Raw genomic sequence first — 18,124 nt, 5'->3', positions numbered from 1 at the left:
CCTGTCTCTTCGCCAAAAATTAACTGAAATCATTGGGGAATACACCTCCGGTGATTATATTGAAAAAAATTTCCCTTGCGCATCAACAAAAGAGGTAGAATCTTTTCATGCATGCTAGCAAAATAACCACCAAAGGCGAAACATCTGTGCCCTTCAGCAAGCTTCGAATGTCGGGTTGACTGCACTGTTGCTAGAAAAAAACATATCTTATGGATATATTTCTTATGTTTGTACAAAGAGTGTGTTTCCCCAGTTAAAATAACGGAAAAATCGTTAGAAGAACTAGCGGTTAAAAGAAAGTATCAAAATAATTTGAAAAATTCAGCAGAACATAAATGGACAAAATTATGTCGAAAACATTATAAAAGAAAAGCATTTCCAAATGTGTATGCTGGTTCGAGCAATTTCCCTCTCAGATTATTTTAGTTGGTCATAATTGCTGTCTTTTTGATGCGCCAAGACTACTAAATTCCCTTTCACGATATAATCTAAGTACATCATTTTAGAATAATTATCGGCTTTATGGATACACTGTCTAAGGTATCCAGATCGGAAGTGTCACAAGCAGGAATTGTTAGCTGAGAGTGTGGCATTTTTTTATAGGCGTTTCAGTTTGTGCGAATGGACGTTGGAATATGTCAGTTCGGACAACCTCTGATTTCCGAGTAGAAGGGGTCTTAATCCAGAAGCTGAGAATTATTTCTATAATAAATCGGCATGTGATCAACGTTCGTTATTTCGATACACCCTATGCAACTTCTTAAAAACATGTGCTGTCTTTGAGAGGAATTCATCTTTTGCAATTACCTAATAATAAACTAGTATACTACAGGTTTAACGATTTGATAGAATGATTAAATTATTAATGAATAATCAAAACAGCAAATACAATGTTCAAACATGATCTTTAGATATTTCTGCTTCTTTTCTCTTCATTTCATTTTTCACCTTTTCTGCTTTTGTTCTCTTCATTTCATCTTTCTGCTTCTTTTATAGTTTATAGTTTTAAAAGAGGCACGAAAGATACCAGAGGGACAGTCAAACTCATAGATCGAAAACAAACTGACAACGCCATGGCCAAAAACTAAAAAAGACAAACAGACAAATAATAGTACAGATGACACAACATAGAAAACTAAAGACTAAGCAACACGTACCCACCAAAAACTGGGGGTGATCTCAGGTGCTCTGGGAGGGTAAGCAGATCCTGCTCCACATGTGGCACTCGTCGTGTTGCTTATGTTATTACAAATCCGGTAAATAGTCTAATTCGGTAGGTCATATTCGTGAAAAGGGAAGGGTATTGTAGTTACGACATAAGAAACATACACGTATCCGATATCATCTGTGAACGGTTATTCCATAACGATCAACAAACTCGTGATGGAGTCCGTAAAATTTACGAAGGGATGATTTCAACTTCGCCATTTGGAACTCTTGGTTTAATAGCTTCCTTGTTCCGCCATATGAATGTCATGTTTGGTAGAATTGTGCGCCGAACTGATATTTTAAATACATTTTCATATTCTTTGGTACATGTATTTGTATCATCTCCCTTTTTCAGAGATTTATATACATCTGATTGAAATATAACTTGCGCTAATCTTCTCTGTCATGTATAATATCGGGTATAGGGACTTAATTAGACTTAAAACTATATTTATATCAAACAAAGTGATATGGAGCGCCAATAATACAACTATCAAATAGATTCAAATGACATGGTTAAATCAACTTCTATTAATATTCAACCCAATGGCAATTATAAATGGCGGAAAAAATATATTCAAATGGCTTGAAAAAACGAAAATTTTGACAAATAAATATTTATAAGTTATATGTTACATTTGACAGTTTTTGCATTTGCAGCTGAACATTTTTTTTTTTTTTACACATTTAGCAACTTAAAGCTATGAAAATAACGATACAAACTCGTACCATTAAAGAGAGCAGATTGAAAGAATTGGTCCTAGAAATAGCCAATGTAAATACAAGTATCTTGTCTTAGGTAGGGTTACTCGTGTTTTGTAAAAAAAAATCACTCTGATTCAAATAAAAAATTCATTGAAACTGACATTATCAAGATGCTTTATTTCTTGATTGAAATCATATTCGTGACGTGTTTTTGAACAAACAGTCGGCATTTCCATGGAAACCAACAGTGCTCCTCTTCTTGCCGACTTATTCCTCTATTCATATGAGGCAGACTTTATACAGAAGCTTCTAAGGAAGAATGAAAAGAAGCTAGAATTATCCTCTAACGTCACGTTCCGCCATATGAATGTTATCTTCTCGCTACATAATTCATTTTTTGGTGACTATGTGGATAGCATCTATCCCATCGAAATAGAGAATACAACAGATACAGTTTATTTTATAGCTGACTATGCGGTATGGGCTTTGCTCATTGTTGAAGGCCGTACGGTGACATATAGTTGTTAATTTCTTTGTCATTTGGTCTCTTGTGGAGAGTTGTCTCATTGGCAATCATACCACATCTTCTTTTTTATAAGTCTTCCTCACATCTTGAAAAAGGATCGTTAAACGTATATCGTCATTTTGATAGCACATGTCATGTTTGGTAGAATTGTGCGCCGAACTGATATTTTAAATACATTTTCATATTCTTTGGTACATGTATTTGTATCATCTCCCTTTTTCAGAGATTTATATACATCTGATTGAAATATAATTTGCGCTAATCTTCTCTGTCATGTATAATATCGGGTATAGGGACTTAATTAGACTTAAAACTATATTTATATCAAACAAAGTGATATGGAGCGCCAATAATACAACTATCAAATAGATTCAAATGACATGGTTAAACCAACTACTATTACTGCAGAGACTCGCACTGACTTCAACAATTACAAAACTCATACCGTATTATCAGATATGACAAAACGTGAAACAGTTCAAATGAAAAAAAACAACTTCATGACAGAACAATCAAAAACATGTATGACAGAAAATATCCGACGATAACCACTGAATTACAAGCTCCTGATCTGGGATAGGCACTATAGAATGTGGCTTGATTAAACACGTTTGTCAGCGCTCCACACTACCCTAACCGTAGACATATACATTCATTGGTTCAATAATTTTCTTAACATGATAATCACCAGAAACTCGTTTCATATGACTTTAAAAACCTAAACTGATATGTTATTCAAAATCAATATAATAAAAACGGCTACATGTATAACCATTCAGAATACTTGTTAAAACACAAAATCAGTTGGTGCCAACTGTGCTCATCTTCTTATTGACTTGTTCCTTTATTCATATACGGGCTGACTTCATACAGGAACCTCTTAGGAAGAAAGAAAAGAAGATATCAATATCCTTTAATTTCACTTTCCGCTATATAGATGATGTTCTCTCACTTGATCATTCAGATTTTGGTAACTATGTTGAACGCATCTATCCCATCGAACTTGAGAAAAAGGATACAGTTAAGTCTGCCTCATATCTTGACTTACATCTAGAAATTTACAATGATGGTCTGTTGTAAACAAAACTTTACGACATTAAAGATGGTTTCTGCTTCCCAATTGTAAGTATATATCTCCCAGTTGATACGATATTCCAGGGCTTGTATTTCCTACCATGATTTCCTAGATAGAAGGTTGCTGCTCACAAGGAAGCTATTAAACCAAGAGTTCCAAGTGGTGAGTTTGAAATCTTTTGTTTGTAAATTTTACGGACGCCATCACGAGTTGGTTAACTGTTACGGAATATCCATTTCAAAGATGACAACGGATATGTTCCAATTGTCGCAACTATAATTCCGTCCCCTTTTCTCAGAATGTGACCTACCGAAGTAGACTTATCACCGGGTTTTTACTAACATGAGCAAAACGACGGGTGCCACATGTGGAGCAGGATCTGTTTACCCTGAGCACCTGAGATCACCCCCAGTTTTTGGTGGGGCTCGTGTTGCTCAATCTTTGGTTTTCTGTGTTGTGTTTTGTGTACTGTTGTTTGTCTGTCTGTTTTTGTTTTTTGTTTTTAGCCATGGCGTTGTCAGTTTATTTTCGACTTATGAGTTTGAATGTCCCTTTGGTATCCTTCGCCACTCTTTTTCAGGCACAAGAAAGAAAAATTATTTTATGAATTGAAACAGTATGGTATGTGTTTAACAGATTGAAAAGTTTTTTTTGGATATGATGGGAAATAAAAAGAATCATATAAACCAAAGCGTGTCTTTTAAAGAGAACCCTCATTGAAAATTGATAAATACATGTGAACAAACAAAACCTTTCATGTGTAGAATGTTTGACATATGTTTAATCAAAATAATCTGATTGGTCCGAAATAGCACCGACTGTCTACATAATGAGTGCAATAAAACACAACAGTACAAAATACTCAACAAAAAAATACTCTTATAGAAATAAGATGATTTTTTGATTTTTTTTAACCGCAATGGATAAGAAATCCTGCAAAGTGACTTTCAAACCCAAGACCGGTGCCAATATCTGAAGTGCCACTCGGTCTACATGTTTCCAACCAAACGTCATCATCTTTATCTAAGTGTGCTAAGACTGATTCTGTTGTTTTGGGGTAATTTTTGGGATTACTGTTGATCAATTCTCCTATAATTGCACCGTTTCGCATGATACATATTGTAACGAAGGTGTTTACAGATGTGGTTGCAGTATACGTTAGAAAATATGTTCCTGATACTGGTGCGATGAAATTTCCATGAAATGGCTTATATGCATTTCCATTATTTAGATGCATGTTGTCAAACTTGAGTTGCTGTCCTTTATTTACACCGAGTAGTGCTTGTTTCGGTGAAGCCATGAATGCGATGTTTGGGCATGAAGACGCTGCACAAAAAAAAAATCAAATAGAATTTTGTTATTAATGTCTCTCTTTATACTCGTTACTAGATCAATTTCGACCCAACATTGATAAACTGAATTCGCACGTACTCGATCAGTGAAATCGGGAAACAGATTTTGTTGAAGCCTCTGTTGCAGTGATTTCTATTTTAAATTAACGCAACAAAAGTTAACAGATATTCACATCTTGAAAAATTGATTTGGAAAGAGAAATCAAGGTAACAATCAGAAACTGGGGGAATCGCATGAACTCCAAAAGAAGCGAGGCCGGGTGCGTCGATAGGGTACATGTCTCCTGCTATGCATGAATTACCCGCCATGCGAATTCACACTAAAGATGTAAAAATGTCACAATCGGGAATATGACACATTCCGTACAATTGCAGATCAGACGACTATACTGTTTCTTAAAATGTAAGATATGTAATATTGTCTGTATTAAAGCATTCATTTTGATCTCATAAGTTAAATTAATAAATCCTGCAAGTGTATTTCTACATCCTGTGAATGAAATAAGATGCAGAGTAAACGGAAATAAGACAGCATTCAAACATCACAAAGGACAATCCAGGGGTCAACAAACGGTCTTTAACAATAAAAAGGTGTCAACATATTGTGTCAAAACTCACCAAAGATACACGCTTATACATCGGAAAGCGGACGCGCGTAACTTCAATGTCTTTTAAATCGCTTCGAGTTTTAAAAAAACAGTTGTGAACATTAACACCTAGTTCTTCAAATGTCCAAAACACAAATTAAGACATGACAAAAAGACAACCACTAATGGGGTTCCTGATTTTTAACAGGCACATGAACACACTGGGTAAAACACTCTTTTGGCATCGCACGATATATATTTTCCAAACCTTTCAACTTATGATCCTTCAAATTTAACAAAAAACGAGGAATATGATTTATATGCTTGAATGACTAATTTTTATTTTTTTAAACACGTGTACAAAAACTTTCTTTTTTTAGTAATATAATATTAATAGAAAGAAATATCTGTCTAAACAAATAAAAATTTGCAGTTTTAAAATTTAGATATGACCTTATTTTTTTTGTTACATTCTCATTTTAAGTGCCAGTCTTGATAAGAATCGGGCAATTTATAAGAAAATCAAAACATGGTCGAAAAAACCCGCCGACCTAAACTACCTATTTTGAAGTTACCCTCATCCTGAGTTAGAAATGGTAGAACTTCCATTTCTGCGTGTCTGGTAATTCGAAAAATCCATAGATAACTTTTGGTTAGAATGATAGCAAATTACGGAGTTAGATCCCTTAATTGTTAATTTCTAATGCATTTCAACTAAATTATATCTTGAAATACCAGAACAAAAAAAACAGAAACGAATATTATATTCATGCACCAATATACATTTCGAACATAAAATAATGTTAACTTGAGCGGGTTTTTATTTGTCATGTTTTCACCACTGTCTGATTCTTAGGCAGACTGGAACTTAAACAATTTGTCAATAATTAGTAATTCGGTAAATATTAATAATAATTTGTACTTGTTTTAGCAACTGAACTCGGGAAATTTGACAAATCTTGAACTAAAATAATGCAGGATTACTGTCATTCAATATTTATAATAATAATTTACCTTTTTCAACTGTAGATAATCTGTTGCTGAGTTTTTCAACTTCACCTCTGAGTTCAGAAATTGTCTGCAACAGACACACATTTTCCGTCGAGTTTGCATTGCATCTGATTGACGTAGGCGTCAGGAGTCCACTGTGTTCCTGAAACAGAAATGTAAAGAGTATAATAAACATTCCCAACTTTAAAGAAAAACAAATTGAATTGATATATAGATAAGACTGTCAAAAGGTCTTGAATAGTTTCTACTATTTACTCTTGACATTTGATGATAAGACAATTCTGAACTAACGTTAGACTAAGACAAAGATATCTGCAGATACAATTTAGAACGATAGACGTAATTTTGAGATGATATCATGGCAATATTTCCGATATTCATGATATCTTGTATATTTAAGAAATCGTTAACTGCATCTTAAGCAATGAAAACAATCAACCATTGTGAAATAGATTTTCCAATATAGAGTCTCCATGGTGCATGCATACGTCATCTAGGATCTGACTAAAATGTTAAAAATTGCTTGCCATTTTAAATTCGTATTGTCAGATTAAATGTTCCAAATGAATACCTGTTGTTTTTTTTAATTTTTTTTTTGTTCAATTATATGTTACGGAGATTAGTTTGGCGTCCATTTCGTTGGACTTTTAGGGGCCAGCTGTAGGTCGACTCCGGGTGCGGTATGTTCTCGCTGCGTTGAAGACCCATTGGTGGCCTTGGGTTTTTCTACTCTTTGGTCGGGATTGTTGTCTTTTTTGCACATTCATCGTTCCCATTCTCAATTCTATACGTGCTAAACAGCAAACGACTGCATTTCCGTGCGCACAACATTTGTTTCTATAAAAATCTTAATCAAGTTCGCTTTTGACCAATAGTTTTTTTTTATGTATTATAGACTAAGTATGTACCGGGAAGAAAATCATATTTGCTAAAAGGTGGAGTTACATGGCAAACACTTAATACGATCGATGGACTTGTTTTCAACAGACAATCTGCACACCTATGGAACCACGTCGGCGATTTGTTCCTTACTTATATCAAACAGATTTATAAAAGGGTTCTCGAGAAGAATGAAAAAAAACTAGCAATATCTTTTGATTTCACGATCTGGTATTTACATGATTTATATTCACTGAATATTCAAAGTCGTTCTGGGTCTGTCAAATGCTCCATCAAACTTGTTTCCAAATTTTAACTTCCAGGTTATCACAATCATGACAATGTTAACCCAACTTCAGACTTGCTGTGAAACTACCTACTCTGGAGGCGTAGTGAATCAGATGTTAATACGAAAAACAATCTAACTATTCCTTCTTTTCCAAAGTATCAATATATTTGACTTTTTATGCTTTACACCAGCATTCCGCATTCTTAATTGAAAGCTTAAGACACACTGAAAGAAGTAGTTCAGTTTTGTTTCATAAATAAACATGATTGACTGTAATCTGAATTCGAAATACTGCCAACAATGCATACCTACTATCAGGACAAACGTTGTATTCCAACGACCAACTTTCCTGCCTATTTTCAGTATTTCAATTGAATTGTGTTCCTTATAACAGTAGGTTGTTTACCAAGTAAATCAGAGATTTATTTTATCAATAATTCAGGTTACCGCTGGTGTATATTTATATTTTAGAAAATCTTCAAATTATAAACATTTCAAAAGACAACGCAAAATATACATGATCCAGCGCACAAACAAGTATATTGATTTGGGAAGGGATAACTCATGCTAAGTAAGAGAAAACAGCTCCGATTCACACGAAAAGTTTACCAAAACTGACATCAATTTTTTCTTTTTATTATTGACATCCTATGTGTTGCTTTAATGGAAAGCGTTTCTCAACAGACATAGATATAAGAAGATGTGGTATGAGTGCCAATGAGACAACTTCCATCCAAGTCACAATTTGTAAAAGTAAACCATTTTAGGTCAAAGTACGGCCTTCAACACGGAGCCTTGGCTCACACCGAACAGCAAGCTATAAAGAGCTGCATTCTTATGGGAACAACTGTGCTTCTAATCTTGTCGACCTAATCCTTAATTCTTGTGAGACAGACTTAATGCAGGAACCGTTCCGTTTATTGTATTATGATATCCGTTCATACAATAATTTAGTGTTTGGTGCCTTTGTTTATCACATTGAGCTTGAAATCCGCAAATTCAGTTAAGCAGGAAATGTCTATCCTTTCGAAGCACCTGAGTCCACTCCGGGTTTTAGTGGGGTTCGTGTTGCTCAAATATTAGTTGTCTACGTAATATTTGTTGACCTAAATGTTTTTGTTCTTTCTACTGCTGTCTGTTTTTGTGTTTTATTTGGCCTATGGAATTTTAATTGCCCATTGGTAATTTTTTCCTCTTTAGGACAATTAATTCATAACATATATTATGATACTGAACGCCCCATGTCCTTAACTCAAAACAATACGTTGAACGTCACCAATGAAGGCTATCGGTAGTGATAACCTCTATTGCTTAATTCATCTACAATTGTATTAATTAACCAAAAAGTCACATGCTAGTATATCCTTAACCCCATTATAATTTTTTTAAGAGTTTATTGGTAGGTGCCATTTTCTGTATTCTTGAAAAATGGAAAGGGAGCCTTTCTTTTAAACCAAGGCGATTTTTCCTTAGTTTGTATGAATAGACTAAATGTTAACATTCACCACTTATTTATCTAACTTTAGATTAACTATTCAACTGAAATATAACATTTTTCATTACAATTATAGTACTTTGACAGGCCTTTGTTTGTCTGTTCGTTTCGTTTTCTTTTGACCATGGCATTCTTCTTTAACAAGTCCCTTAGTATAATCTTCCTTTTAATCAGCAAAGTGTTAAATGTTTTCATTTATTTTTTTTTAAATATTTATATTGTGCGGTTCATGCTATTATTTCGGGGATGTGATTGAGTTCTGAGACAAGCATGTTTTACTCTAAAGATAAGTTTTGACAAGAAAAGCATTTACAGCAGATTGATTGTTGTTATGTTATCGTCCAAATATTTCATGCATTATAAGGACGAAAAGAAAAAAATAATTTATACAATAAGTAGGTTCTGTAATGTTAGTATTCTGTATTGTTAGTAAATCGGGATAAATGGCGGACACTACCTACGGACGCCTCCTTCGGTTATTACAAAAACGTTTTAACGTGCAACGTATTTAATAAGTTTTAAACAGTGAAAATATTTTTGTTTTTCAAAGGAATTTTGATGTTCTTATTGAGATGTCAAATGATTTGCTTTTACCTTAATTAGTAACTAAAATAAGTTACAACATTAATGGTACCAGTTTTACTGCACCCGATGCGCATTTCGACAATTGAAGTTTTTTCAGTGATTCTTGAGTTCAGAATGTTTGAAAATCCAAAAGCTATTACAAGCGTTGTAGAGCTGATCAAAACCAAAAGGGACCTAACGCATAGCCAAATCCGGACAAGGAATCAGAGCCTTGCATGAGAGGGATATATTCCTTAATTTAAAATGATTTCAAAAATGTATAACTGCAAATTTCAATCAAACAATATCGATATTTTCATGCCAGTACCGAAGTACTGGTAATAACATTAACGATACCAATTTTACTGCACCAGATGCGCATTTCGACAATTAACGTCTCAGACTTCTGTAAAGCTCGAGGCCAAAAAAATTCAAAATACAAAACATATTACAGAATGTAATGCCTCATAAGAATAAAAAGGATACAAACAAAATCCAAATCAGAAATCAGAGCTTTGAATGACGGAGATTTATTCCTTAATTTAAAATCATTTCAAAAACTTTATAACAGCAAGCGTTTGCAAGCACTGAATGGTCCGTTGCATTTTATCAACGAATCCGAAATAACGGTATTGTTTTGTTGGTAAAGAATGTAACAGAGGAGGATATGCTTACATTATCAAGAACACATGAGTTCACATTCGCAATATTCGGTTGGGTTTGGTTTCATTTCAAGTCTTTTGAGGACTGTATTTTTTTTTTTTTTTTGTGTCTGTTGATATTTTTTGCTTTTTATCATAGGTATGATCCGTTTTTATCATACTTATGAAAATGAAAAATTGGATATAGGCTAAGAGACAATGTAGTTGCAATATGTCAATTATCTGTTTCTAGAAAATTGCGTGTCTAGATGTGATTTCTTACTATTGTACAAATACTAACGACCGGTCAAAACAGAGTATGGACGACAAAACTTTCAAATGGTGTTTGATAAAGCCCTATGTAATGTATATGCATGGAACATTAAATGATATGCTCAATGTCACTCCACTAATAAAAGGTACTGGAAGTGAGAAGTTACACAAACTATAATATTCGATTTTGCCCTTATGTAGTCCTAGCGGAAATGAGAATAGAGAGGCAGCACAAATAAACAATATTAGATTTTGTGGGAATGTGCAAAAATGCTTTAAATAGAAGAGGTAATAAGGAAATTTACTCAAAAGATAGATAAGAAAAATATATTAAACAGGGGAAGGAAGTTCGAAAGACAGTTATAAATTACGTAATTGCATGAATTACTCTTTGATAAATAATAGGGTGGTAATCCTTGAATGGAAATAGTAATATTGATTTACTAATATGTCTGATATATATATTTTTGTTATACATTGTTTTTTAGCCGACCGTGCGAGACCCTTATGTGTAGTCAAGGTCGTTCAACACCCCCTAGTATACATTGTTTCCGTTTTATACTTTCTTAGATTGTGTGCATTTAATTTTGTAAGCATTAAGCAAAGGTACCATAAATTGACAACATTTTCTAAGATTTATTACAAAGGCAAAATCTACAAAAAAGATTTTTGAAAATTAAATAAATTAGATTAGTGATGAACATTGATAGTTTAAAGATTTACAAGAAATTTATCTCATAACACAAAATTTACAAAATCATTTTTGAAAAATAAATAAATTAGATTCGTGATGAACATAGATTGTATAATGTTTTATAAGAAAGTTACATGTATCTCATAACAGTCAGATATAACCGTATTTGTTCAAATCTATAATCGATAGGTTATCTTCATCAGTTTTACGTGGAACTCCCAGCTCATCTTTGTCCTCAAATGCATGGTTGTCTTTCATTTCCATCTTCTGCAACGAAACAAGCATATTATTTGGTAGAATTCTCTAACATCATAAAACAACTAAAATACTCTTTACCTCTTTTATTTCCTTTTTATTTATTTTTGTAACTTACTGTTATTTGTAAAAAGTAAAATAACCAAAATACCGAACTCCAAGGAAAATTCAAAAACGGAAAGTCCCTTATCAAATGGCTCAAACACATCATACGAATGAAAAACAATTGTCATAATCTTGACTTGGGTCATAATATTGACTTGGTACAGGCATTTCCTTATGTAGAAAATGGTGGATTAAACCTTAAAATTAATGCACTTTTATTGTACACAATCAAAGATAATTTTTAACATCAGATACATAAGACATGTATATAATTATAGGGACTTGGTTATTTTTACCTTAATTATACCACAACTTCAAACCAAAATGCAGATAGATGATTACGTTAAACAAAGATTGTCATATAGAATGTAAATTTATATATTATTCATAGAGTTGACAATTTGATGACTCAACAATTAAAAAAATAGAGGGATTGTTATTAGATACACTGCATTTAATTTGTTTTGTCAAAATAATGCATTTAACTTGTTTTGTCAAAAGAATGTATAAAACTTGTCGTGTCTTAAGGAAATATAAGTATTGTGTGATCATATCGAGGTCCTCTGTGGGTACACCAATTGGGCAGGACTTAATTAAGCTGAATAAGGGTTACTATCCCAATCATACAAGGGTGTCTGTTTAGATATGGGGGGTGCATAATTATGCAGCCACGTCTGGCCAGAACTAATGGCTGTTCGTTTTAAGTCCGAAGATTTAATGTTCTCAAACGTTGGAGCGTACCTGATGAGTCATTTCGGGAAGACGATTCTTGGACACTTATTCGGATTTATACGCTTATCATGGGATATAAATATATGAAAATAAAAAATATAAGCTAAATACATATGCAAATACATGTATAAATACTTAATAGAGAATTCTGAATAGCTGACGTACGTTATGAATATACTTTATTTTAAAAAGGAGGAGATGTGGTATGGTTGCCAAAGAGTCAAATATCCACCTGCGTATAAATTAGAAATCCTAATGCACAACTGTAACTACAAAATATTCTTTAGGAAGAGAGACAACTCTCATTCCCCTATACATGTACATACGTTTTAACTAAATTTATTTCTCACGTTTGGTGTAGATTACTATTTCGCTGGTGTGTTTCTCTAATATGTCATTATATTCCTTCCTATGTATTTGGTATTGCGTATGTTCGTATCTATTTACTATGATTGTTTAATTTTGCCCATATATTTTGATATATAGAACCCGTATTTCTATCAAAATTCTTGTTAAAATATTTTACACTTTTCTTACATTTTCGTTTTCCTTAATCTTATTGATTTGCTTTACACTTTTGTATCTCGTCCAAGACAGCTCAATGAATAGTATAAGAAAGCTTATTCCACATCCAATTGCCATGACGATAAATATGCCACCAACGGCTTCCATAGATAATCCCTGGTTCCCTTCAGTGGATGGACAGGTAATCGTACTATTCTTCCACCACTTGTCTTTAAGCTCTGTTATAATTGTTTCTGATTGCATTTGTAATATTCTGAAAGAATATGATCATAACTTTACTTTATTAAATAAAAATAAAACGACAGCCAAACAATTTTGCAATTGAAGAAGCAAGTGATTTCTAAAATATTTGCGAATGCATATTGCAGATTAATAATATAAATATAAGAAAATGTGGTACGATTGGGAATAAAACAAACAAAGACCAAAATGACGAAGGCGTTAACAAAGATAGCTATGTTTCAGCTTGATCAAATGCAAAAGTAGCGCATGCTTTTCTTTCTCTATTCCGCATGTGTAAGAAACTATTTTCTATGAAAAGACCAAATGTATTTAAAATCTTCACGATCAATCTATATTTGAACGCTATATTAAACATATGAAACTGATTTAAAAGTGTTTTTAGGGTATTTATATTTATCTCGTTTTTTTTTTTTAATTAGATGTATTCTTATATAATATTCAATTGCCAAAACAGATTATTATATTTGGTAATATGAACAGAAACACAATGAGTTAATCTAAATCTTATCAAGTTCATTTGTTTAACTCCAAAAATAAATTCTCAGTAAATACGGCATACAGTTATCTAATTGCAATTAAAAGATAACTGTATTGTATTTTAAGCATGGTCTTCGTAAAACATAGTTTTTCCTATCGGAAATTGAGTTTACCTAGAGACGCGAAGCGGGGCTAAGGAACCGGATATTTGCGATAGTAAGTTATAAATACGCCGTCATTTCCGATAGGAAAAGGGGAGAAGATACAAATGGGCCATCAAAATAATTCAAATAAAAATAGACAACATCATGGCCACTCAGAAGGGCTATCTTTCAACACGTTTTAAATTAAAATCCGAAATCGTCGAAACGTCCAGCATTGGATATTGTATCCTTACTTTTTTTGTACAGTAACATATACTTACGTTTTCGATATTGAATCCAGAAGCGGAGAGTTTTGCTGTAAAACTAGCGCATACGGTTTTGAACTAAATGGACTACCGATTGTAAGAAGTCCACACTGTTTATTCATTTGATACTTAATCATGGGTGTTTCGTGAATGTATGCGAAATTGTCAGATACAAGCCTTTGAATACCATCGTCTGTTGTTTGGACTAGACCTGTGGATTGAATTGCATTCCATATCTTCGTATACTTTTCTCCTAGAGGATATTCCCATACAGCAAAATTGCCAACATTATCAGATTCATAGCTCATTTCTTTCCACAAATCGTAAAAATTCTTTTCTATATTAGCCATTCTACTGAAGTATGTTTCACCAACAGTTCCCTTTAAAACAGAATATGATATCGATGTCTGTGTTGATAAATCCTCCAATGATTCTATCGAGTAACTCAAACGTGATGACGTCATAAAAGCGGCCAAATTGGCTGTATATGTTCCCATCATTATTTGACAAAAAAACCAAAATCCAGCAACTAAAATTCTACTAGAAAATGTAATTGGACTGCGATCAGCACCTAAAATTAAAAGGAAATAATCAAAATAAAAATAAGGAGATGAGGTATGATCGCCAATGGGACAACTATCCACCAAAGTTCAAATAAAGTGGATGTAAGCAATTATAGGCAACCGTACGGCCTTCAACAATGAGAAAAACCCGTACCGTATCGTCGGCTATAAAAGGCCCCGGCATCAAAGTCTTGTGAATAGTACAATCGTTATCCATATTGGATAACGATGTTGACAATATCATTTTTAAGTATATTTAAAATCACACTTAAAAATTATCAAAGCCCTTTGCCTCACTGCTGGATCTGTTCATGTCAATTTTCGTCAGAGTTATCGCCTTTTCGGATATAAACTTTGCTCATTCTAAACTTCATTCCAGATCGAGTAAGAATCGTGACAAGTTTGTTTCATAAAATAATACGACATTGCCGATAAAAAAGTCTAAAAGTTTTTGAACTAGTTTTATTTTGTTATCACCACTCTGATTTAAACTGATATAAAGATGTCCATTTTATGTTTGTTAGAAATGTTTTTCAACAGATAGTCGGCTTTCCTAAACCAACAAAGTGCGCTCGATGTCTGTGTTGAAAAATTCAAATTTTGGCGAGCATAATGATCCCATTGAGCTTTAAAGGATATCATAATGTCCGCTTCAAAACTTGACCATGTTGATCTCATCTAGAAATCGACAAAAAGGGTCGGTGAAAAACTATTCTTTCTGACAAAAGAGAGGAAGTTCTCGTTGAGAACTTTCATTTTGTATGCAGCAACTTTCCAGTTTTCTTGAATAACATGTGCAGCAAATGTTCGTGTGGTATTTTGTAATTCAGACTTTAAAGACCATCATTCTTTGGTGTTCAGATGTAATATATCAAGAAACTAATATCGAGGTTCTTTAACAACTACAAATCGGATTAATCTCTTATGCTTTTAGAATGCAGCAAAATAAATGCATGGTTTTGAGTTGCATGTTCCTTATTATTTTTCATTGATGCACTAAATGTTTACAAGAAAATTTCTCGTTGTTATACAACTTGAACATACTAGTCACTCATTTGAGGTTAATTTTCTTGTGTTTAAATATAATCAGTCTCATAAACTTGTTTGTTTTGTTTTGACCATAAAGCTAGTATTTTCTACTAATTCCAATACGCTGTCAATTTTTTAGTTCTGTTAATAAAGTTTTTTGTCGTCTGTGTTAAAAATATTCTGAGCTAAAAGTTGGAGAAGCCAAAACTGGACAAACACAATGAGACCTATTTAATTACAATGTAACAACGTAGCAATATGACAGACTTTACCACTCGTATATGCAATAAATAGAATACTTGTGCATAATGTTTTTTTAATAGAATAGAAAGGAAAGGAATAGCATTTATTGATAAATAGCGGAGAGTATTGCTGTCTTTGTCGGAAGGTAAAGTGAAAACTTAATCGTTGAGGACCTATCAACAACTATCGAGAATAGGCATAATACAAATACTATTTCATATAGCTCTTCAACTGTTTCGGTACTTATACATCCCTCGGATTTCAAATGTTTGGCATTGAGCGTTCCTGATGAAGGTAAATCCAGAAAAGCGCTTCGGACGCATAAAATTATTAAACGTGTTGTTTTCAATTTTTTAGACTCCGATACTTTTATGATATTTGTTAAAACTGTTGCTTCATCCACACTACTGTTTTCAATATATGAATAAAAGTAGATATAGGTTATACGTCGATGACACAACAACCAAGAACAATCTACATATAAAAAAAGAAGATGTAGTATGATTGCCAATGAGACAGCTTTCTATTACTCCCCACTAGTGTTTTTAACATATTTTTGTCTACGTCATTACGTCGTTGGAACAAAAAAAAGTTTCAAAATGCATAATTAGTTCAAAGACTTTCACACAGAAGTATATGTTTCCGCGAAGGACAGCCCTGTAAAAGTAACTTTGAAAGACTGCTAAAACATGTGATTTATCCATATATTTGAAAATACAACCTTTTTCCTATTGTATTGTTATTTTACTTATTCGTATATTGATAAATGCAAGCAAGTTATTTTGTTTTTGGTTGTATTATTTAATCACTGTTACTGGAGTTGTAATCCACGTTTGTTCTTCTCTCAAAGACCACAAAAGCATGCATGCATTTGGTTTGTGGGGTGGTTTCCAGAACAATCATCAAAATTTTGTTTTAACTAACCGAGGAATATATATATTGTATTATACATTATAGTTTCAGAACATTTCATATTGCTTGCATTTCTGACGACGAAATGTTAACCAATAATTCATCACTACCTCAGTGGCAAACACACTGATATACAGATACCTGTAATAAAAAGGGGTGCAGCTTTGGTGCACAGTGACTGTCAAATAAAGGATGCAGTGACATCCGTACGTGCAGACTTATTCAAGGAACTACCATTTAACTCGGGGATATGGTTATTAACTAAAAAAAATTTGATGTTCAGCTTTGTAGAAGAAATATTTTGATCATGTACAAGGAAAAATAATTTTTGATTTAGAGTTTTTGGCACTTAATTAAATCGCATTTTGCAGAAAATAATAATTTGATCATTGCGTGGTACAAAAAAATCGGAATGAAATGAATATTCATAATCTTATCCCCCATCCCCAAAGTTAAATGGTCTTTCCGTATGATAGTTATCTTATGGAGAGAAAAAAAAAATCGTGTACAATATACCTGCTAACGTAATCGATCCCATAACGAACCATACGCATTCTTTAAAGCTAAATGGATTATGCTGTGGTTTAGCAGCAAACGTTTTCAGCTGGAGTCTATGGAAAAAGTAAAGTATCACAGCCGTGCTGATTTGAATACTAAACCATGTAACCCATACTATCCCTGTGAAAGCTGACGCAAATGCAAACATGTCATTGTACACTGTTGGGTCGCGCATGAGTAATTGCAGCCCAGCAAAATCATAATACGGTGCTGTGAAATCTATGACTGTCTCTCTTTCTGCCGTTACAGATATTGGTCCAATTCCAATATCTGCAGCCTGTAATAGAAAGTATCTTTGAATGACAAGTGCTCTCATTAACTTAACTTTTATATTATACTAAATATCAAGATAAAATCAATACAAACATTTTGTCACATACAGAGATTTCTTTTATCTATCAGAGAGATTATCATTTAATAATCTAAGGTCGATGGTATACTTCAGGTTTCTCCCTTAAGTAAATTTATTGTTTTCAATGAAGAAAGTTGAATTGAAAATGTTGCAGTCAATACAAGTCCTTTTTCAGAATTGAAACTTACTGAGAGGTTATTCTGACAAGAGTTGACTGTGTCCCTCTTTATGGAGATATATTCCTTCACTATTATGATTGCCAAGGTATTGTGACCGAAAACTTTGTAAGTTATAAGAAAAGGAAAAGTCGTCCCGTTGATCATAAAGTTTGGTACGCAATTCTAATATCAAGGTCTAAAAGGTACATCAGTAACTATTGATATTTTGTTTAGTAACAACAAGATCTGTAGTATAGATTGCA

General features: G+C 33.1%; 1 protein-coding gene across 1 annotated transcript in view; it reads right to left on the bottom strand.

Annotated features, from left to right (window-relative positions):
* Positions 1-11,222: 11,222 nt before the first annotated feature.
* LOC127710295 (ionotropic receptor 25a-like) overlaps positions 11,223-18,124 on the bottom strand; it is a 31,024-nt gene continuing 24,122 nt past the window's right edge. The window contains exons 10-13 of the mRNA XM_052216091.1: positions 17,310-17,628; positions 14,062-14,617; positions 12,930-13,170; positions 11,223-11,567 (exon numbers count right to left, since the gene is read on the bottom strand). Of these exons, the coding sequence (XP_052072051.1) occupies positions 11,451-11,567; positions 12,930-13,170; positions 14,062-14,617; positions 17,310-17,628 (1,233 nt within the window). The 3' untranslated portion in view covers positions 11,223-11,450. The remainder of the gene's footprint in view (positions 11,568-12,929; positions 13,171-14,061; positions 14,618-17,309; positions 17,629-18,124) is intronic.

The sequence above is a fragment of the Mytilus californianus genome, unplaced genomic scaffold (assembly GCF_021869535.1).
Source record: "Mytilus californianus isolate M0D057914Y unplaced genomic scaffold, xbMytCali1.0.p SCAF_7, whole genome shotgun sequence".
In the NCBI taxonomy this organism is placed as follows: Eukaryota; Metazoa; Mollusca; class Bivalvia; order Mytilida; family Mytilidae; genus Mytilus; species Mytilus californianus.
Note: the sequence above shows the minus strand (reverse complement) of the source record. Positions and strands in the feature narration are given on the sequence as shown.